The 22,861-nt window shown below is 44.1% G+C and overlaps 1 protein-coding gene across 1 annotated transcript in view; it reads right to left on the bottom strand.

The window, feature by feature from the left end:
* GALNT12 (polypeptide N-acetylgalactosaminyltransferase 12) overlaps positions 1 to 15,941 on the bottom strand; it is a 52,204-nt gene extending 36,263 nt beyond the window's left edge. Inside the window, exons 1-3 of the mRNA XM_054984925.1 lie at positions 15,431 to 15,941; positions 7,898 to 8,067; positions 5,002 to 5,191 (exon numbers count right to left, since the gene is read on the bottom strand). Of these exons, the coding sequence (XP_054840900.1) occupies positions 5,002 to 5,191; positions 7,898 to 8,067; positions 15,431 to 15,834 (764 nt within the window). The 5' untranslated portion in view covers positions 15,835 to 15,941. The remainder of the gene's footprint in view (positions 1 to 5,001; positions 5,192 to 7,897; positions 8,068 to 15,430) is intronic.
* Between the last annotated feature and the right edge of the window lie 6,920 nt (positions 15,942 to 22,861).

Here is a 22,861-nt window from a genome sequence, read left to right on the forward strand (position 1 = left end):
GTTACAACCGTATCTGCTCCAATGCTCTCGACCGAGACTCAAACTTAAGAGATTTACAACAAGCATTTTTTAGACTACAGTACCCACCAAATGAAGTGAAGAAACAAATCAACAGGGCCAGACTAGTACCCAGAAACAGTCTGCTCCAGGACATACCTAAAGGAACTAACAACAGAACACCACTGGTTGTCACCTATAGCTCCCAGCTCAAACCCATCCAACGTATCATCAGTGAGCTACAACCCATCCTGGAAAATGATACCTCTCTCTCAGAAGCCCTGGGTGGAAGACCTCTCCTTGCCTACAGACAGCCCCCCAACCTTAAACGACTTCTCACTCACAACCGTGAATCGGCCAGCAGAATCACCAGCACAGGTACCAGGCCCTGCAACAGACCCAGATGCCAGCTCTGCCCCTATATCTACCCAGGGAATACAATTACAGGACCCAATGGCATCAACTACACTGTCTCTGGCTCTTACAGCTGCTCATCCTCCAATCTGATATATGCCCTCATGTGCCAACAATGTCCTTCTGCTCTGTACATTGGACAAACCAGCCAACCTCTACGCAAAAGAATAAATGGACACAAATCGGACATTAGAAATGGAAACGTCCAAAAACCAGTGGGAGAACACTTCAATCTACCAGGACATTCCACCAAAAACTTAAAGGTCGCTGTGGTTCAACAGAAACCTTTCAAAAACAAAATCCAACGGGAGGCTGCTGAATTGGAATTCATATGCAAATTTGACTCTGTCAAGCTGGGACTGAATAGGGACTATGAATGGTTATCACATTACCACAGGTAACAGATTTCCTTTACAGCGGTGTGGTCTGGGGGAGCCCAGTGGCGCCTGGTGTGGGCTTTCGGGGACCACAGTTCTCTTTGTCAGATGCATCTGGCAGGGAGAGCTGTGGTTATCGAAGGCTTATACTACATAGGAATTGGATGCTTTTACTGCTGCAAACTAACTCGGCAAACTGACTCCACACCAAAAGGAGATGTTTACATTTACTAGCAAAGGAATGTTTTGGTTGCCTCCCTGCTAATTGCATCTTGTCCCCTTCTGATATATGTCCCCTTCTCTCCCCTTTCCCTCCTCCTCTTCTGTATTTGACCAGTTTGTATCATGCATCTGACGAAGAGAACTTGATTCTTGAAAGCTTATGCTACAATAAAATTGGTTAGTCTTAAAGGTGCTACTGGACTCTTTTTGAAAAGAAGGCCAGAAAAACAATTTCATTCAACTTAAATCTTGCCCTATACTGCCATCTTCTGGATGAACCAGACTATGAAAAATGACACGAAATCCCAGGTTTTCTCACAATGGGCTCTGCAAATCAGTAATGTAAAACAGCTCTCTGCAGCCAGCTCCATAAACCAATATTTAAGTGGACAGCTCAATTAAAGTAAAATATTCCAATATGACTGAAGGGCTTAACAATATAAACTTCCTTTTTCAAAATGACCTCTATAAAATATGAATGATATTTTAAGCAATATTAATTGATTTGTTTTTCACATATTTTGCTTGGTTTTTCCCACCCACCCTATCTTAAACTTAAAGTTTTAGATGCCTGAGTCACTGCCATTTCACTGCACAAACTCTCAGCCAAATCTCTGGTAATGGTCAGCGAAAGCTGGAACAGTTCCATTTTTTATTTTCTTGGTTTCTGGCCATTATCTTAACCTCATATCTTAACTGCTCAGTGTTTGTTTTCTTCTGCTAATGAATTACTATAGCCCACTTCAATCATATGGTTGGAGCCTGTGGAAATTTCCGCTTACAGAAGAAGGGGGTTTGTAGAGCTCCCATCCCAGTCCACCTCCAGACCTCATGCTGTTCCTGATCCCACGGTGGAGGGGGGGGCATTTTGGGATGCAGCAGGAAGAATGGAAATACCTTCCATCAGTTAAGATTTTCCATGGGATCCGACACATAATGGCTACACTACAGTCGGGCTGTCAAGAACAGGTTTCATGCTTGGGTGCGTCCTTCTTTCTGCATGCTCCAATTCCTTCCTAGTTTTGATCAACCATAGTTTCTATGACATCCAAATTGGGCAGGCCATCACTGGCCTCCAAACCAGACTGGGAAATGGTGATCAGACGTGAGCTTTAATTCTGAGCTGGAAGGAGATTACGATCTGTGCAAATTATTTTACGGCCTCAGAAATGTGCTACGTGAACATAAGCTACCACTCCTCTTTCAGATTACGCATCCTTTTTCTTTCCCTTTTGACTCCCCTGCTCCTCGCTTGACAGCCCCTCCCTCACTATTTTTACTCCTTTCCTTTGTCAACCAGGAAGCCTGCAGGAGGACATCTTAGTGCTGTATGTACCCAAGCCCGGCTTAATGCGGCAGGCATCACAGTCCTCATTGCAACAGAATGCAGGCTCCCAAAATATCTGAGAGGAAAGCCAGGGTACATGTATCAAAACACTTTTAAATCATAAAAAAAATCTTTCATCTTAAAATTGGTTCTATAAGTATTTGGACAAGCTAGTTCTATGTGCTCCAGTTCTGTAACTAGTTCCTTGTGCTAGTCAGGGATTTTTTTCTGGGAAAAGAGGTGGTGGAACTCAGTGGGTTGCCCTCGGAGAAAATGGTCACATGGCCGGTGGCCCCGCCCCCTGATCTCCAGGCAGAGGGGAGTTTAGATTGCCCTCTGCGCCATTCAGCAGCGCGGAGGGCATTCTCAACTCCCCTCTGTCTGGAGATCAGGGGGCGGGGCCACCGGCCATGTGACCATTTTCAAGAGGTGCCGGAACTCCGTTCCACCGCATTCCTGCTGAAAAAAAGCCCTGGTGCTAGTTATGCAGCTAGTTCTATGTGCTCCAGTATGGTTTCTTGAACAATAGCCCCCCTTGACACACGGCTATCTTTTGTGTGTTAAAATATTGATATCCTACTTTTCCAATTCAAACCAGGCTCAAGAATGAAAAATGTAAAGCCGTAACAATAAACATAAAATCTATATAGCTACAAAGCAGCAGATATAAAATAAACACACCATATCTATACAAAGCCAATAAAATAATGTTTACTTGGCAGTTGGCACCTAAAATTTAATAAAATTGATTTACAACAAGAATCTAAGAAATTAAGGCACCACCACAGTTGGGGTACCACTATCAGCAATAAGAAGGGGTTTGGGGGGGCGTGGTTAGAGAACACTGAAAAAACTCCTCTAAGAAATATTTTCTCTTTGGGACTGGGTGAAATTCTTTAGGCCTGAGTGAAAGAGAAAATTTTACTCTATTAGCATTAGTATGAACATGTTTAAGCATTATCATTAGAGAATGATAATTCTTGCATATACTGTAAATATATACAATATTTTCAAGGACACATTTATTGTTTAAATGTAACTAATTTTGTCCACAATTTATATACTATGAGCCCCTTAAGAGGGCAGAAAGGTGGAATATAAATTTTGTGAAATAAATAAATAAATAAAAATAGCACAATACACTATTGAAGAGTCCCACGTGTTCAGTGTTTAACAGATATGCTGCTGGTCCTATTTTGACCAGCAACATATCTGTTATGTTATCAAGGAGGGGCTGTGGTTCACTGGAAGCGCGTCTGCTTTGCATGCGAAAGGTCTCAGGTTCAAGCCCCAGCCTCTCCAGTTGAAAGGACCAGGCAGTAGATGATGTGAAAGACCTCTACGTGATACCCTGGAGAGCCGGTGCCAGTCTGAGAAGACAATACTGACAGTGATGGACTAATGGTCTGATTCAGTGTAAAGCAGCTTCATATCTGTTTGTGTGCAATTGTTTCTGTCCTCTCTTGTTTACTACAGAACTTGTGTTTCCAATTTTTATGTTTTCTTCTCTCTGAGATGGCAAAAACTAAAATTTGTGGGCTAGGGAAGCACAGGATGAAGCAGTTTGCAGCGCCTTCTGCTGGTAAGAACATTGAGCTTGCAGAAAATGAAGGACATTTATATTTTAAATTTCATAAATATGTCCAACACGGTTGGATGGTTGCTAAGTTATAAATGATGTATTTTATGTTGGCAAAGCAGTAAAATAAAATTAAATGTGATAAGAAAGTAATTATGGAATTCATTTCAGTTTACCCCAAACGTTCTCTTCTTCCAGGTAAAAAAAATGAAAACAACAACAACATTCGATTTATATACCGCTCTTCAGGACAACTTAATGCCCACTCAGAGCGGTTTACAAAGTATGCCATTATTATCCCCACAACAATAATCACCCTGTGAAGTGGGTGGTGCTGAGAGAGCCCCTAGAAGCTGTGACTGACCCAAGGTCACCCTGCTGGCTTCAAGTGGAGGAGTGGGGAATCAAACCCGGTTCTCCAGATTAGAGTCCCACACTCTTAACCACTACACCAAACTGGAGGGGGACACCACTGGCTTCAAAATTTCTGGACATTTTAAATATCTAACCATTACAGAAAACATCCTCTCTCTGGCTGCCCTCACTGAACTCCAAAAGGTATGAGAATCCAGAGAAGAGCTCTGAAAATGATCTCAGAGAACATGTAGGTTCAAATGGGAGCAAGAACTTTTGAAGCTGAAGGTATTTTGAAAAACAGCATGTTATAGAACATGGTAGAAGTCTGAAATAAAGAAAAAAAATCCCACTGGCTATGCCCCAACTTTGAAGCATGCCTAACGTAGCTTGTTTTGAATCCAAGCCAGCACACTCAAGGTCCGTCTGTCTCCCACATAACAGCTTCCTTCTTTCTTTTTCTTTCTCCACTTCTTTCCTTTGATTAGCCTCCTGTTCTATTTCCCAATCATGTATATTTTTTCTAAATGAACACATGCTTGTTTTCTGCTGGTAAGAACATTAACAGAATGTAACCAGAGAGAGAGAGAAAGAGAGAGATTATCTGTTTAGACTACAACATGGTTTTAAAAGCGTTAGGGAAAAAACGGAATGTTCAGTATGCTTTGTAAATACTCTAGTGGCTGAAAATTGCAAAATAATAATAATAAAAAATGTCTATTGAACATCACCTTTCCAGTAATGGTTCAAGCCATTCTTCGTGGCATTCGCAGTGGCAATCAAGGAAAGTCAGAACATCCCCTTTTGCTATAGAGGCTCCCAGCAGCCTTGCTCGAACCAGGCCTTCTCTCTTATTGGCGCGGATAAGCCGAACCTTGCGTAAATTAGCCACGTAGTTTTCCAATGTCTCCTTTAAGTGTTCTGTTACAAAGATAATGAATTGCTGTTTCACTGTTGTCCGAAGCAGCTGACAACAAATTGTCAATTTCATTTTACAAACTATATCGCCTCCAACCTCTAGAACATCTTGAAGCAGTGCCAAGAGCTTGAAAAACAGCTGATATACAAATAATTATTTGTACTTAACATCTATCAGAAATTTCTGTGTGTCCCATTAAAGTTGGGACCTTAGGCATGCATGCATCTGACGAAGAGAACTGTGATTCTCGAAAGCTTATGCTACAGTAAAGTTGGTTAGTCTTAATGGTGCTACTGGACTCTTTTCAATTTTGCTACTACAGACTAGCATGACTAACTCCTCTGGATCTATGTAGAAGGGCTAAGCAAATGTCTTAAAGTGAACACACACATGAAGCTGCCTTATACTGTATTACGCTCTTGGTCCATCAAAGTCAGTACTATCGAATCAGAATGGTAGCAGCTCTCCAGGGTCTCAAACAGAGGAATTTTACCTTACCTAGCACTTGATTCTTTTAACTGGAGACACCATTAAAGTTGGGACCTTAGGCATGCAAAGCAGAGGCTCTTCAACTCAACAACAGCCTCTTCCGGTACCTGTACCAGCGGTGAGCAGTTTGGGTGTGGTCCTGGATGCCTTCTTGACAATGGAGGCCCAGATCAAAACGGTTGCCAGGTCTGCATTTTTTCATCTTCGCCAGGCCAGGCTACTTGCTCCCTACCTCTTTACCAGTGACCTAGCTTTGGTGATCCATACAACAGTCACCTTCAGGTTGGATTACTGTAACTCGTTTTACACTGGGATGACCCTGAGACTTCTCCAGAAACTGCAACTTGTCCAGAATGTAGCGGTGCACATTCTGACCAGAACTCTGACCGGAACTTCAAAGCGGGCAGCTTTTTTCAACTGACAAGAGGGAGATTCCCTTCCCATCAGCTGAAAAAAACTGTTTTAAAATGCCAGCTGCTTTTTCAGCTGAGGGGAAAGGGAGAGATCCCCCTCCTCCCCTCAGCTGAAAAAAGCAGCAGAGGCATTTGAAAGCATTATTAAGGATTATTAAAGTGTTGCTGCTTTCAAAGCCAGCAGCTTTTTTTCAGCTGACAGGAGGGAGATTCTCCTCCCATCAGCTGAAAAGTGAAAGCAACATGTGAAAGCAACACTTTTCTTGCCATTTGCAAATGACAAGAAAAGTGCTGCTTTGAGCTTCAGTATGCTCCGTAAAGATTCCTGAGTCTTTAAGGAACATGCTAAAGTGTTTAAATACCCTAATCCCAAAGCAGCTTGCTGCTTGCTGCTTGAGAGTTCCATCACTTTTCCCAGAAAAAAAGCCCTGGATGCCCCCATGATGTCTAGTTTGGGCTTTAGCTGCAAATAACAGGGAAGTAAGGGAGGTGAATACTAGAGACAGGGCCTTCTCTGTTGCAGCACTTTGATTATGGAATTCCTTCCCCAGAGCAAGTTCCCGAATACCAAGCTTATTGAAATTTAAGGTGCCTAGTGCCTTTTTTGATTTTTAACATTATTTCAGACCCATTTCTGATTTTAACACTATTTCTTCTATGTCTCAGTAGTTCTATTACTATCCCCTTTCAGCACCAAGCTTTGACTGCCCTCTGTCTTTACTTGTTATTTTATTGTTGTGTGTCTGAGACTGAATGCTTATTAATTTTTTTCTGTCCTTATTTATCAGTGTTTCACAGCTTTACCGAGTATTGCTGGAAGTCACTGTAAGAACTAAAAAGTTGAAAGTATGGAATGCAAAAGAATAAATGGTAGGAAGACCACTATCAAAAATTGTAAATAACAACATTGCTTCATATGGCTATAAGCTTCATTACTACAAAACGAATCACTGCCTTGAGTCCAAGGAAATAAGGTGAGAGAAAAATGTTTAAATAAATAATGAATTCCTTTGCTATCTTTGGTTATTTAATTACCTGACACTATAATCTGAAAACAACTTCTTTAGTGGTTTCAAATATTTGAAAGTTTTCACTATATAGCACAATAAAGGGCCCCGTGGCACAGAGTGATACGCTGCAGTACTGCAGCCCAAGCTCTGCTTATGACCTGAGTTCGATCCTGGCGGAAGCCGGGTTCAGGTAGCCGGCTCAAGGTTGACTCAGCCTTCCATCCTTTCGAGGTCAGTAAAATGAGTACCCTGTTTCCTGGGGGTAAAGTGTAGACGACTGGGGAAGGCAATGGCAAACCACCCCATAAAAAGTCTGCCAAGAAAACATTGTGATGCAGTGTCCCCCCATGGGTCAGTAATGACTCGGTGCTTGCACAGGGGACTACTTTACCTACCTTTATATAGCACAGAGATATAGTGAGGGTTATAGCGAGTAAAATTCTCAACTGCCTCTCATTTACCCACACAGCCACTGGTTGACCGGGATTTTAGATGGGATATCAGGCTACGGTCAATGAAAAGTCATTCCTTGAGTATTAGCTACAATACAAGACAGTTGGATTATTAATGAAAATAAATAATAACTGACTTTCATCAACATCATCAACCTCAGTGCAAGTCACTTTCAATGTATGTTGTTACCCTAACAATAGACTTCCAGCTCTTGCTGCCCTCATACCAACTTGTTCAAATTAATTCCAAATGGTTCTGTGTTTGCCTTCAAGAATTACAGCTACTACAAGCCTTCTTCCTTCCTCCTGGGTCTTCTTTGAGGAAGACACTCAGAATAGCTTACCTTTATCACTATAATCATCCACAAGAATGACTTCTTCCAGAAGGATGTCAGGAGATGTCTCAAGAACACTGTGGACTGTTCTCAGAAGTGTGGACCAAGCCTCATTATAAAAAGCGATTATAACAGAAGTCTTTGGCAGGTTATAATAATCATATTTCTTCTCTCTGCATCTGTTAAGAGAACATATTAATAATTGTGAAATTAGGCATGCACTTAAACAATACCATGTCATTTGTGCAAAATTAAGTTGAACAAGTAAAATTTCTTCCAGCAGAAGCGAAAATCAAAAGGGGGATGGGTAAAGTGGGAAGTCTCCAGTCAAGCATTTCCAGACATTACGAGATGTTTCCATTTGTCCTCATGAAAGTAAAAAATGCACCAAAAAAGCACAATGAAGCAGGAAAAAATGAGAAATGTTTGATCGAGAAAAATGCAACGATAACGCGAATGGTTCAGGTTGACACGGGTGGGTGACTAAGTATAGCGGGAAAACAGCGAAACAAAGTGCAAATTTGGCGCTATAACTAAGTGTGTGGAAACGGTCCTTGTTTCCATCACATTTCTGAAGCAGGCAGTGTTTCGTTTCCAAACCTGAAACAGGCTGCAGACTGTAAAGATCATAATCTTCAAGCAATGCTCGAGTCACTGCTTTAAGCTGCCTGGCTATAGCTAAGGAGATCTTCCCGGGTAAGCAGGCTTCCATGTGCAAATCACTTTTTGGATAAAGAGCCTCTGGTCTAAACTTGGTTGCGCACTGGAATGTGTATTCAAATGTCCATGCCAACTTATCCACACTGCATTACTTTCAACTACACACCCACATGCACATTCTGGTTCAAACAGTTATACAACCAAAGCATAACCAAAATTAGCATATTGTTGACATTGGCAGAATTTAGAGGCATAGCTTGTTCACAATGATATACCAAACGTATTTTTACAAGATACTCTTGTAGCTAGGATACACACACTTTTGTTTGAGCTTTGTGCTCTTTTACTGAAACACAGCATAGTTGGAGTACTTTTTTACTGGTTAGTAAAGTAGTAAACTGACTCTCTGGCTTTTTAAAAATAAAACTTATTAAATATTTATTTTAACTTGCGTCAAAGGATATCACGGAGTTAAGCTCTAAATGTATTTTTGTATTTGTAATACAGCAATCTTTTAACTTTGTTCTTTCCTTTTGTAAGTGGATAACTTGAATTGCTGCTATATGCCAATAAAGGCTAACTTGACTTGACTTGACTATTTTAACTACCTATATTAATTTAGATTAAAATCTTACAACTAATTACTATGGCAGCAATCTTTGTCTTCCTCTCCTCTAGTAGAATGCCCAGTGTTGAAACTTCCCTAAAACCCAGAAACCCAAGGACCTTGATGGAAGAAGTCATTGTGTTGTTGCCAGGGCGTTTTTTCAGCAGGAACGCGGTGAAACAGAGTTCCAGCACCTCTTAAAAATGGTCACATGGCCAGTGGCCCTGCCCCCTGATCTCCAGACAGAGGTGGTTTAGATTGCCCTCCACGCCACCAAGGGGCACAGAGGGCAATCTAAACTCCCCTCTGTCTGGAGATTGGGGGGCGGGGCCACCGGCCATGTGACCATTTTCGCCACGGGCAATTCAAACTTTAAAAATCTCCCCCCTTGTTCCAGCTGACCCAAAGTGATGTCATTGTGCGGTCTTGAGTTCCACCACCTCTTTTCCAGAAAAAAAGCCCTGGTTGTTGCTTTCCTAAGTGATGGTAGGATTCCCTATTTCCATTCTCCCATTAAGGGACAACGAGCTATTAGATATTAAGCATCTGAAGATTTTCATCCCCACCAGAAAGTTCAGGATCAGTGCAGATGAGATGCATTTCCCCATGTTTCTAAGAAGTATATTCTTCTTTCATTAATAATCACATCTTCTTCCTCTAAGTATTTTCCCTTCACATTGCTCACGTGAGAGTTTTTTGAGCAGAAAGAATTTTCCTCTTGATTTTCAGATGACTGTGTAGTCTTGTGAAAGTGCTCCAACATAGTAAAACTTCATCCAACACCTGAAAAATGGCTTATAACTAGCCCAAAGTTATGCGCCACCTGTAAGTTGAGAAAGTGCTTATCAGTCAGCTACAGTGGCACAAGCTGACATGGAAGGTTAACCACACATGTTCCCTGGAGTCCAGAGAAGGAAACTGACATAGCGCAATCAGCCCCGGATCATGTTGCTGAATAACTTTTTTTAAACAAAGAATATCAAGCAGAGCTGAACAGGATAAAGAGGCTGCTGGCAATGCCTGTGTGTACCGTGCAGGGCACTTTCTTGTACAGACTGTGACAAGGCTGAGATGGCAATCGACGGCTAATGGAGAGAGAGAACGGCTGCATCCGGCTTCCCTCATCAAAGGCAACATGCTTGGATAACTTCCAGCTAGGAAACACGTCAAAGGCCAGGAGCATGACTATGAATGGCTGGCTGAAGGCAGTAGCTGGGGGGGGGATCCTACGAACATTTACTCAGAAGTCAGTCCCATGGGTTTTATTCCTCTATTAAATATGTTCTGAACTGCAGTTTTAGCAACTTGTTTTGGCAATTGTATTTCAAAATGTTCCATCATGTCTTTCAATCTCTAGGCTCTAAAATATGAGGGGGGAATCCTCACCCCAGGAATTATCACCGAACATGGAGTCTTGCCCCTGAAGAAGTAACCACCCCAACTCCCAAACGCTTATGCTGAAATAAATTTTGTTAGTCTTTAAGGTGTGACCTTACTCCTGTGTAGTAATGGAGACACTGGACTTACTGGAAAGATGGCTATTTGGAGCCGCATCTTTATGAACATTACGGAGGTTTGCTGGTTTGGGGTTTTTTATTTTTTGATGTCAGATGGAACTTCCTAGGGAAAGGTACGAGATGGAGAAATCGGATTCCGTAATTTTGAGCTGCTGTTTCTCCTTGTGAGGAAAAGAACTAAGAAGAGCCGTCTTCCTCGTCCATTTGGTGGACATAATCAAATGGAGAAGATGGCTCTTCTTAGGTGCCTCCAGGAGAAATACCTATCCAAAGTTGTGGGTTCTATCAACCTTCTTGCCAACATGTATATTTTACACTTAGAGTACAATTTTCATGTGCTGCCACTTTTGAACAGGTTATGTGAAAACTGAGATGACAGAGGACCCATTCTCAAAAGTGACAGATTGATTCACAGCCCCAAATCATTAACCAGGATGGTTGTAGGGGGGAAAGTGGCACGCAGAGAACGCTTTCTGCATCCATTTTGTCACATGCTATTGCTAGTGTACAAAAAACTAGTCTTTCTGCAACACAAGCAAAGCCAATTCACAGTCATGAATGACCACCTGAAATTCAGCCCCAAATACCATACCAGATGTGGTTCAAGGTACATGTTTCACTTCAGCGGCCAAAAATCTGAATCTGTCCACACACAAAATGCAAGCAAACTCAGAAGAATAGGAGCTAAAAACTGGTAACTTTCATGTATGAAAAAGCATTCACATATTAAATTTTTAATGGCCTTTTAAGCCCACCTTTCTTCTTGAAACAATACAGTATGGAAGGCTCAGTCATTCCGAACTAAACAAGAAGTTGCAAAGGAACACAGGGCTGCTGCCCAAAACAGCAACTCCAGACTGAACACTCAATTTCTTTCCATAATGCGTAGCTCACCTTTAGCTCATTATTAGAATTGGTAGGGGCAGGAAACGCTCTTCATAGTGACATGAGAGCAAGAGATAAGCAGAACTATAGTATAGAGAAAGAAAGGGAACTCAAAACAGGGCTGTTATTTTTAGCAGCAGTCCTGTGTAGAGTGTGAGTGTGTGTTGGGGGGGAGGGGGGTGTTGGTCAAGTTGTGCCTTTGAATTGCCAGATGAGAAAACAGTGGGATACAGACACATCTACTCTACCCTAGATTGTTTTGTCGCTTCTCTCCACTGCCTTTTGTACTGTAGACTTTCTGGAATGACAAGAGAGATGCATCTGACGAAGAGAACTGTGATTCTTGAAAGCTTACGCTACAGTAAAGTTGGTTAGGGCCAAGCTACACATGACGAATGACACTTGAACGGCAAGTGGATTGAGTGGAGGGCAAGTGAACAGGGAGAAATACACTTGCTGTTCAAGTGTCATTCGTCATGTGTAGCTTGGCCCTTAGTCTTAAAGATGCTACTGGACTCTTTTCAATTTTGCTACTACAGACTAACACGGCTAACTCCTCTGGAATGACAAGGAGTTTGAAATTCCTCCTCACGAGTCTCTATGGTTCGAGGGCCCATCAGTCAACAATAAACCCTAACACACCCGGCATATATACCACCCACCCTACAAAAAGGTATTCCACATACTCAAAATAATGTAAAGCAGATTGACTAGCCCTGAGCACACTTTCCATATTCATCTCTCCTTGAATATATTATTATTAAGTTATATAATCAGGGGACATAAGGGGGTGCATTTTATACTAAAATGCGCACAAAAATAGGCAACCTTCACTACACCAGCACTAAGTATACTTTTGTAATGCCTTTCTAAGAGGCATTTCTTAGAAAGCATTCTTTTCTAAGCACACCTTTCTATGCTCACCTTTCTTTTCTTTAAGAGTTTTATAAGATAAAAAAATAAAAAATACAAAATACAGTAACCCAAAAACTAGCCAAATAAGCTGACTAACAGACAAACAACAGTAGCCAACCATACAAACAGAATAGAAAATGTACATAAAAGGAAGAAGAAAAAGAAATAAAAAGAATGAAATAATCCAAAAGGATCCTAATTTTATCTGTAACAAATATTAGTATTTTCAAATTTCCTCTTACTCTATGTTAAAATTAAAAGTTCTCTTTTTTCTCATGTCCAAATTCCTTAGTCCAAAAATCCACAAGTCATCAATTTATTACTATCCATTTCATGCAGAAAGTCAATAAGAGGTTTCCATCTAGCAGCTATGCTAATCTGTCTAATAGGAACATTTTTCAATCTGAATAGAGCAGCACCCAGACAACTTCAAGCAGACACACATGTATGAAAGAAAAACACACAAAGTCTAGATCATGAAACGGTGGGGTTGGCCCATGAGAAGGGTGACAGTAACCAGTGTTTCAAAAAGGGGAGAGGGGAGAGTTGAATGTCCATCAACAGCGGACCCGCCTTGACTCACCATGAATTTGTGCGGCAATGGCTCCTGATGCTTCATCATTCTAACTTGATTTGAGAAACAGCTTAGGAAAAGTTACTTGTTTATTTCAGGTATGTTTCTCTGCATTTGTTTTTAGCGGGGAATCAGAAGTGTCATGTCCTGTTCTTTTTCTAATGGGGTATTCAGATTAGCATTGTATCCCTGGGCAACTGCCTGCAACTCCCCATGGCTCACTGACAAAACAGTTGGAAATAAATTGGGAGAAGACGGCAGAAGACAATTTTAAAGGAAAAGTTTTAAGAGTTTGAGAAACACTAGCATAATGTATTGATACGACTGGAGAGTTGCCTTTACTCTGAACTATTTTGGGGCAACATCACAAGAGAAAGTAATTGTCCTTCCTGACTTCATTATGCATATCAGTGATGGTATTTACTATGTACATCCTTTATGTTCCCTTGGCCTTTTGGCCTTTGTAGAAACATTCCTCTCTTCCTTCTCTTTGTATTCATTGCAAACACATACACACATACACACACACCTACCCAATGAAATTACCACTTCATGACTCTGACAACGTCAGCCATAACTCACAAACACTTTCACCATAATAAATTTCTTAAATCTTTAAAGTGCCACAGGACTCCTCATTTTTGCGCAACAAGTTAATACGGACTGAAGGCACCATTTATTCTCCCCCACCTCTTAAAAAATAATATTCAACCTGATAAAAGAGTTCTGGAGAACTCAAAAACGTGTATAGCTTCGTGTTGTTTTGGTTCGTCCTAACAAAAAGACTCAGCATGACTGAGGGAGCTTTGACTATTCAAAGTTCATACGTTGGAAATCAAGTTGGTCTTCAAGGTGCTACTGGACCTGGATCTTGCTTTTGGACTGCAGAGCAACATGGCCACCCACCTGAAACTATCTGCATGGCTTTTATTTCTTCCTCCTGCTCTATTAACCGCTTGCTGTAAACTAGCAAAGAGCAGAGAGGGGAAATTTAAATAGTCCAGGAGCAGGCTAGGCTGACAGGCCCCTGTGGTATTTAAAGCAGGGATCTCTCAGCTCACCAGTGAAGGAGGAGGTCAACTCACCGGCCGTAGACAGGCAGTCAGTGAGCCTGGTGGGAGACACTAGAGCCAGATCTTAGCCAGGCAGCCCAGATATTACCAACAAAGCTACTGAGGTGTCCTTCTGCTTGCTCCTAACTACCAGTGACCTAACAGGAACTTTTCCTGTAAGGTCATTGGGACATATACCCCTGAGCAAAACCAGTTTCCTCCCAGTGCAATGCTAAACAGAGTTACTTCTGTCTAAGGCCACTGAGTTTAGACCGGAGTAACTCTGCTTAGGGCTGTGCTGTCCTCCTCTTAATGAAAGTCATGCAATACCTTCTACTGAAGCAAACACACATGCAATGTGCAAGCACCAGCTTCTGGTTGTCCAGAATTCTTCATCAGACAAATGCTGCTAGATGCAATCAAAGAGGTCAAGACAATGGCCTTTATATCATACACACACTTTTTGGTAAACATCCAGCCTCAAGAAGAGTTCTGCAGAACTCAAAAGCTTGCATCCTGTTTCAGGACATTCGGATATAGATCAGGATGGGTAGCTGTGTTAGTCTGTCTGTAGCACTAGAAAAGAGCAAAAGTTCAGTAGCACCTATAAAAAGGTAAAGAAGTCCCCTGTGCAAGCACCGAGTCATTACTGACCCATGGGGTGGGGGTGCCAGCCTCCAGGTAGTGGCTGGAGATCTCCCGGAATTACAACTGGTCTCCAGGCCACAGAGATCAGTTCACCTGGAGAAAATGGCTACTTTTGGGGGTGGACTATATGGAATTATGCCATGCCAAGATTCTTTCCCTCCCCAAAACCCACTTTCTCCAGGTTTCATCCCCTAGATCTCCAGGAATTTCTCAACTTGGAGCTGGCTACCCTACCATGGGGGGGACATCGCATCACGAAATTTTCTTGGCAGACTTGTTACGGGGTGGATTGTCATTGCCTTCCCCAGACATCTACACTTTACCCCCAGGAAATTGGGTACTCACCTATAAGACTAACCAAATTTGCGGTAGGGTATGAGCTTTCGCCAGCCACCGCTCACTTCTTCAGATGTAAGACTAACAAAAACTGTGGTAGGGCGGGAGCTGTCGTGAGTCACAGCTCAGGAAAGCTCCTACCCGACTACGAATGTGGTTGGCGTTAGAGGCGCTACCGGACTCGCTCTTTTCTCCCGGCCTTAATCAACGCTTTCCTTTTCGGACTTGGCTGCAGAGCCACACATGGGCGAGGCGGGGTCGGGGGGCTCGCCATGGCCGCTGCCCCCCGCCCCCGAGCGCCCTCCTCGCCCCGGCCGCGCCGCTTCTCCCGCTCGGCCCCTCACTCACAGCGGGTGGCGGCGCAGGGGCAGGCGGCGGTGCAGCGAGATGCGGTCGCTGAGGTAGATGTTGATCTGGTGCCTGCGGACGCTCTCCTCCTGGCCGCTTCGCTCGGCCTCGCTCAGCTCCAGCCGCGCCGGCCGGCCCAGCTCGCCCAGCTCCGTCTCGCTGCCCAGCGGCGGCTTCTCGTACACAGGCCGCCGCAGCCGCCGCCGGGCCAGGTCGGCGGGCGGCGAAGGCGGAGCTCCTCCCGCGGCGGCGGCGGCCTGGCCCGGCTCGGGCTCCGAGGCGTCCGGCGGGCCCCGTTGCCACAGCAACAGCAAGCCCAGCGCCCCCAGGCCCGCCAGCAGAGCCAGCGCCGCCAGCAGCGGCCCTCCGCCCCGGGCCGCCCGCGCCCGCCGGCCCCGCCGCATCCCGGCTGCGTGGCGAGGAGCAGGAACTTCGCGGCGAGGGAGCCGCTGGGGCCGAGGGGAAGGGCCTGGTCACGGAAGCGGCCTCGCCTCAGGGCCGTCGGAGAGCTTTGCTTGGGCCGGGCGCGGCGGGACGGGCGGGAACGGCCCACAAGGCTCGCGGGGCCTGCCTGCCTGAGGGAGGATCCGCTCGGGCTGGCCCCGTTCCCTCGCAGGGCGGCTGGCTGGCCGGCTGGCTGCGACGGAGGGGCTGCCATGGTGTTTGGGATGGGCGGCTTCTCTCGGGGGGCCCTAGGGTTGCCATCCTCCAGGTGGTGGATGGAGATCTCCCGGAGCTACAACTGATCTCCAGGCTACAGGAGTCAGTTCACCTGGAGAAACTGACTGGTTTGGAGGGCAGATTCTAAGGAATTCTCCCTTGCTGAGGTTCTTCTCCTCCCCAAACCCTGCTTTCTCCAGGCTCCAACCTCCAAATCTCCATGAATTTCCCAACTTGGAACTGGCAACCTGGGGGTCAGCGACCTTTCTCGATTCAAGAGCGACACTAAGGACAAGTTCACTGTAAAAGGCTCGACGAGGAGCTAGTTGAACAAAGCCGGAACTGAAACATTACAGCTTAACAGTAGAAAAGAGCAAGAGTCCAGCACCACCTATAAGACTAACATTTGTGGTAAGGTTTGAGCTTTCATGAGCCGCAGTTCACTTCTGATACAGCTAGAATTTGAGTCCATCTGTCCTTATATCGTGGAGAGATTTCAGATGCTGAATGACAATAGTTGGTGAATGACAATAGCAGGTGTGATAGGGTGCAGAGGGGTAGTGGGTGTGGAGAAATCAGCATTGGTAATGAGATTGGAAGGCCAGGTCTTGATTCAATCCAGGTGGATGCATTGTCTTGAGCGTCTTGCCAGTTGCAATTCAGCAGTCTCTCTTTCTAATGTCCCTTTGAAATTACTCTGCAGGATGACTGCTACTTTTAGGTCAGCAACTGAATGTCCTGGAAGGTTAAAAGGTTAAAATATCAAAGCTCAAGACATACTCATAAGGTTGCCATAGATCAGAGACATCTTAAAGGCACATAACACCCACTACCCCTCTGCATACCCCACCCTATCCAATCACGCCTGCTGTTGTCATTCACTGGCTGTTGTCATTTGGCTTTTGAAATCACTCCAATCTCCAAAATATAAGGACAGATGGACTCATTCTAGCTGTATCTGAAGAAGTGAGCTGTGACTCACGAAAGCTCATACCCTACCACAAATGTTGTTAGTCTCATAGGTGCTACTGGACTCTTGCTCTTTTCTACTGCTACAGGCAGACTAGCACGGCTACCCATCTTGATCTATTACAACTTAATGTTAATGATCAATGGCATGTTGAGTGTTCATTTGTAAGGATTCTGCAGCCCAAACACTTGGAGCTGCAAGTCAATTAGTAGAAAGCAGCGCACAACAACAACAACAATAAAAAGTCACTTTTGTAATGTTCTTTTGGTCAGATTAGTGTCTGCTCAGAGCACTAAACAAAGTCAGTGTTGTTATTGTGCCCACAATACAGCTGGGGGGCTGTGCCTGAGAGAAGTGGCTTACTAAAGCCCACCTGCTGAGCTCATGGCAGTAGTGGACTTCAAAACCAGCAGAGTGATGCTTTGCACCCCAACCACTACACAAGATGTCATAAATGTCCCACAAGAAGTCATAAATGTATACAAGAACACCAGCTGAGTCTCTCTACTCGAGACATCTCACACGAGGACGCTCAAGTGAAGGGAGAGGCAATGTTAGCTGGGAAGCATAGTTTTAAAAGGTTCTATGAATTTCACCCCTCTACAGGAGGACAGTTAAAAGAGCTGCAGAGATGGCTGCTCAGAGTACACTATTTAGTAAACTTCCAAAAGTTTAGGGGGGCCTGTATCATACTTCCCTCCATTTTATCCTCACAACAACTCTGTGAGGTAGACGAGGCTGAAAGAGTCACTGGTCTAAGGTCACCGAGCAAACTTCATGGCAGAGTGGTGATTTGTATTTAGGGGTTCAGATGAAGATCTGGGAATCCCAACCCCTACACCATGCTCTTCCCAGTACTCTCATTTTGCCTCACAGGTGTTGGGTGGCGTATGTGTGTGTGCATATTTATTACGGTATCTTTTAAAACATATTGAGAAACAAAGGAATAACAACAGGGCTTTTTTTCTGGGAAAAGAGGTGGTGAAACTCAAGACCGCACAATGACGTCACTTTAGATCAGCTGGACCAAGGGAGGAGTTTTTTAAAGTTTAAATTGCCCTCAGCGAAAATGGTCGGTGACCCCGCCCCCTGATCTCCAGACAGAGGGGAGTTTAGATTGCTCTCTGTGCCGCTTGGCGGCACAGAGCAATCTAAACTCCCCTCTGCCTGGAGATCAGGGGGCGGGGCCACAGGCCATGTGACCATTTTTAAGAGGTGCCAGAACTCTGTTCCACTGTGTTCCCACTGAAAAAAAGCCCTGAATAACCGTATAATAGAAGAAGAAAAAAACTTCAGAGGGGAAAGTGCACAGAAAACATTGGGGGGGGGGGTAGATTAAAAAGGGAGGGAGGGGAGTAAAAGAAGAAAAAAATAATAGTGGTGATTTGCTATGTTAAAAGGTAGCAAGAATGGTAGGTAAGTGTCTAGGTGAAGTCTCATTGATATTCTATCTGTATTAAAATTCTTGTTAATGTATATTATCCTAAGCACAAAATGTCACTTTAAAAAGAAATTCAGAGCCACTTTCTATCTTTTTTTTAAAAATAAAACTTTTACTAATAAAAAAAGAAATTCAAATCTATTGTTTGCTATAATACAGTTTTGGAAGTACATTTAAGATTATTTAGCATAGACAGATTACGTCTTAGGACGGTTAGGATAATCCACCCCCACACACACACCCCATTTTTAAGGCACGTGTGTTTGTGAAACAGGACATTATTATTATGGAGCAAAGGCCATGTGATGGCGGACTCCTATGAAGGGAGCTCTAGCGTGTGAAAACTTGCACTGCAATAAATGTGTTAGATTTTAAGTTATCACTGGACTGTTTGTTGTATTTGCGGTACAGATGGTACAGTACACACGAGGCATATACAAGAGTAGAACTAGGCTTTTACGTTGAAGAAAAGGGTTTGATATGGTAGGGGTAGAGAGATAAGGTCATGTTTACATCCAATAGCCAAGGGCAGGTGTCTGTATGGGACAAAATATGTGTGGGACCATCAGCAGTGGGACTAAGGAGCCCAATTTCTGGGGGCCTGGTCCCTCTGGGTCAGCAGTGGCTGGGGAAGTCAAGTAATTATATTTACTTTGCATTGGGTCTGTCTGCGAAGGGAGGGGGTCCAAAGGAAATATTTGGGGGGGCTGTGGGGGGGGGGCTGTGGGGGCTCTCTGCAGTCCTGCAACAGCCACAATTGCTATTTTGGATTCTACAAGCCCAGGGAATTCCTGGTTTGGAGGGAAGTATGATTTTTAAAAGGTGTGGGGGTAAAATACCACCAAATACGCAGACATAAGGGGGCGGACAGTTAAGGCAGCATTTGGGTCTGTTGTAAAGCGTGTTCAGGGGTGAGGGTAGTAAGGGGGTAGAAAGGCAGCAGACAACAGGAGGAAGGGAAGGAGGGAAATCAGAGCCACAACCAGGGGAAAGCAGGATGGGGGGCGCAGGCAGAGGCCCACAAAAGAATTAAATTTCTCTTCCTCCTTGTGCACATCCATTGCCAAAAATGAGACGCCAGCAGTCCCTAACCCCTGCCTGCCAATCTGTTTCCTGGTGCCAGGTTGCCTCCTGACCTGTTTTTCAAGTTCTCTTCTTTAACCTATTAACATCTCCTCCCTTCTACACTTTCATCGCCTTTCCCATTCTTCCCCCAACCCATCCTTTGTCCACACAATTCCTGCAGTCAACAAGGAGGTGTACCAGTGCATTGGAGGAGAGGTTTTATTGACAGGTGCCTGAGCAGCAGTTTGTCTTTGTTCTCGTTAGGGCAACTCAGCTCAGCTTGTGAGATTGTTTCACTGGAGTTCATTCACAAATTCAGAACAATGGAACCCCCCCCCCCCAAAATCTGGGCTGAGCAGAGAGGTAGGATTCTTATCTCACTACAGTTGCTAAATTCTGCACTATCAAGGAGAGTGGGTAAAAGCTGGATCCAGATGATTTTAAATGGCTCCTTGAGAATTCATACGATTTTAAAAGTGAAACAAAACAAAAAGACTGTCCTATTATAGAGCATGTCCTAGTCTACAGACAGCACCAAAACAATCACACACACACACCGCTCCATGGCACTGCCACGATGCAAAAATGTCGTATGAAAGCACATGGATCCTCTGGATTTTTATGTGGGGGGTCACCCCAAACTCACCATACAGTCTCATGTCCATTGCCACAGACTGCACCAAAAAAATCTTGCACCCATCATTTCATGGCACCACCATGGTGCAAAAACAAGTTTCAAAAGCACAGGTCCTCATGGATCCTCTGGAGTTTTACAGTGTGTCACCCATAATTCACCATACAATCCCATGTCATTTCCATAGCCACAGAACAGACCACAAAAAAAACACACACAACTAGCGTTTTGTGGCACTGCCACAGCTTAAAAACATGGTTTCAAGGCACGGATCCTCATCAATCCTCTGGATTTTGTCACAGTGCCACCCCAAACTCACCATGCAATCCCATATCTTGTTCATTGCCACAGAATGCATTAAAAAAAATCATGCACCAGCCACTTTCTAACTCCGCCATGGTGCAAAAACATGGTTCCTGGGCATGGATCCTCGTGTATCCTCTGGATTTGTACATATGGTCATGCAAAATTCACCATATAATCCTATATCGTGTCCATAACCACAGACTGAACCACAAAAAGTACACACCCACTGCTTCATAGGACTACCAGGGCCCCAAAAAAGTGGTTCCAAGGCACAGACCCTCATGGATCCTTTGGATTTTTACAGGAGTCACTCAAAACTCTCCGTCCAATCCCATATCATATCCATAGCCACAGACTGAACCACAAAAATCATGCCTCCAGCACTTCCTTGGGAAGCCATGGTGCAGAAATGTGGTTCAAAGGCATGGATTCTAACAGATCCTAGAGTTTTTTAAAAACAGAACACCCCAAAATCTAGCATCAGATCATATATCACAGCCAGTTTCACAGACTGAACCAAAAAAAAATAGATACAGAAATTCATGGCAGCACCATGGCACAAAAACATGCATCCGAGGCATAAATCTTTATGAATTCACATGATTTTTAACTTTAAACAAAATAAAAACATTCATTGTGCATCCCATGCTTCAAGGTTCTACCACAGTGCAAAAACATGGTTCCAAGGGACGGATCCTCACGGATCCTTAGCATTTTTACATGGGGTCACCTCAAACTCACCGCCCAATCACATATCATGTCCATCACCAAAGACTGAATCTCAAAAATCTTATATCCACCACTGTGCGAGGATGCCAATTTGCAAAAACATGAATGCATTCCACGGATCATTGTTTGTACTCAAGATGTTTACACGGGGCCATCCAAAACTCATGATACAATCAGGTATCATGTTCTCTGCTGCAGATTCCACCAGAAAAAATCATGTACCCACTGCTTCATGGTGCTGCCCTGGCACCAAAACATTGTTACAAGTCAGGAATACTCATGAATCCCTAAGATTTCTATGTGCGGTCCTCCAAAACTCATAATCAAATCCCTCTTTGTGCCCATAGCCACAGTGGTGGTAGTGAGTGCCCTCAAGTCACAGCTGACTTATGGCGACCCCTAGTGGAGTTTTCATCACAAAAGACTAACAGAGGTGGTTGGACAGTGCCTGCCTCTGCAACCCTGGTCTTCCTTGGAGGTCTCCCATTCAATTACTAACCAAGGTCAACCCTGCTTAGCTTCTGAGACCTAAGAAGAACTAAGTAAGAGGCGACCTTGGCAAACGCTAGCGCAAAGACCAAGGGGAAACCCTTAAACGAGGAACGTGTAAACCATTTGCCAAAACACAATAACATATAGTGAAGTTCAATGATATTGGAATATTTATAAATATTTTTTTATGTATTGTTATAAGTGTAATAAAGACTGGTAAAGTGCTCACCTGCTCCTAATGAATATACTCTGAAATATTTCCATGTACAGAATTACTGTTCGTATAAAATAATACAATAAATATATAAACATCAGTCATTCAATAAATATCATAAACACAGCAGCGAAGTTCATATATACACAAGAATGCTATTTGTAGATGCACTGAGACGAGGACGTCGTCACAATCTTCTCCTTTGGAAAGGTAAGTAAAATCGTTGTCACAGTCAGGGTTTTTTTTCCCAGCTGATCGCAGTGGAACGCACTTCTTAAAAATGGTCATATGGCTGGTGGCCCCGCCCCCTGATCTCCAGACAGAGGGGAGTTGAGATTGCCCTCCAAGCAGGGCAATCTAAACTCCTCTCTGTCTGGAGATCAGGGGGCGGGGCCAACGGCAGTGATCATTTTTGCTGAGGACTATTTAAACTTTAAAAAACTCCCCCCTTGTTCCAGCTGACCCAAAGTGATGTCATCGTGCTGTCTTGAGTTCCACCACTGAGCCCTGGTCACAGTTCAAGATATAAATGAGACAACTCTTTTCTTAACAGGTAGAAGTGCTTCCAGATGCAGGGGTACCAGGACCACGTCTGGAAGCTCTCCCCCTCCAAAGGCTCAACGAGTTGCCAGCCAAAGTAGCTCTCTCGCGTAGTTTCTCCAAGGCCAGAGAAATAACATTCAAGTCTATCAGCTGAGAACAAACATATACAAAAAATAAGCTCCCCTCGTGCCTCAGATTTAACAAACATCGCCCCGGGTGGCAAATCGGGCCGGGCTGTGGGCTGCGCGATGTTTGTCTCCGCCAGGGGGCAGGCTTGAGCAAAGAGCGGGCAGCAAGCGGTGCGCGCAGCCCGAGAAAGTTACTGGCTCCAGCCCGAGCTGCGTGCGGGGCTGGGACGGAGGGGGGACACTCGCGGG

Source organism: Eublepharis macularius, chromosome 7 (assembly GCF_028583425.1).
Source record: "Eublepharis macularius isolate TG4126 chromosome 7, MPM_Emac_v1.0, whole genome shotgun sequence".
NCBI classification, from domain to species: Eukaryota; Metazoa; Chordata; class Lepidosauria; order Squamata; family Eublepharidae; genus Eublepharis; species Eublepharis macularius.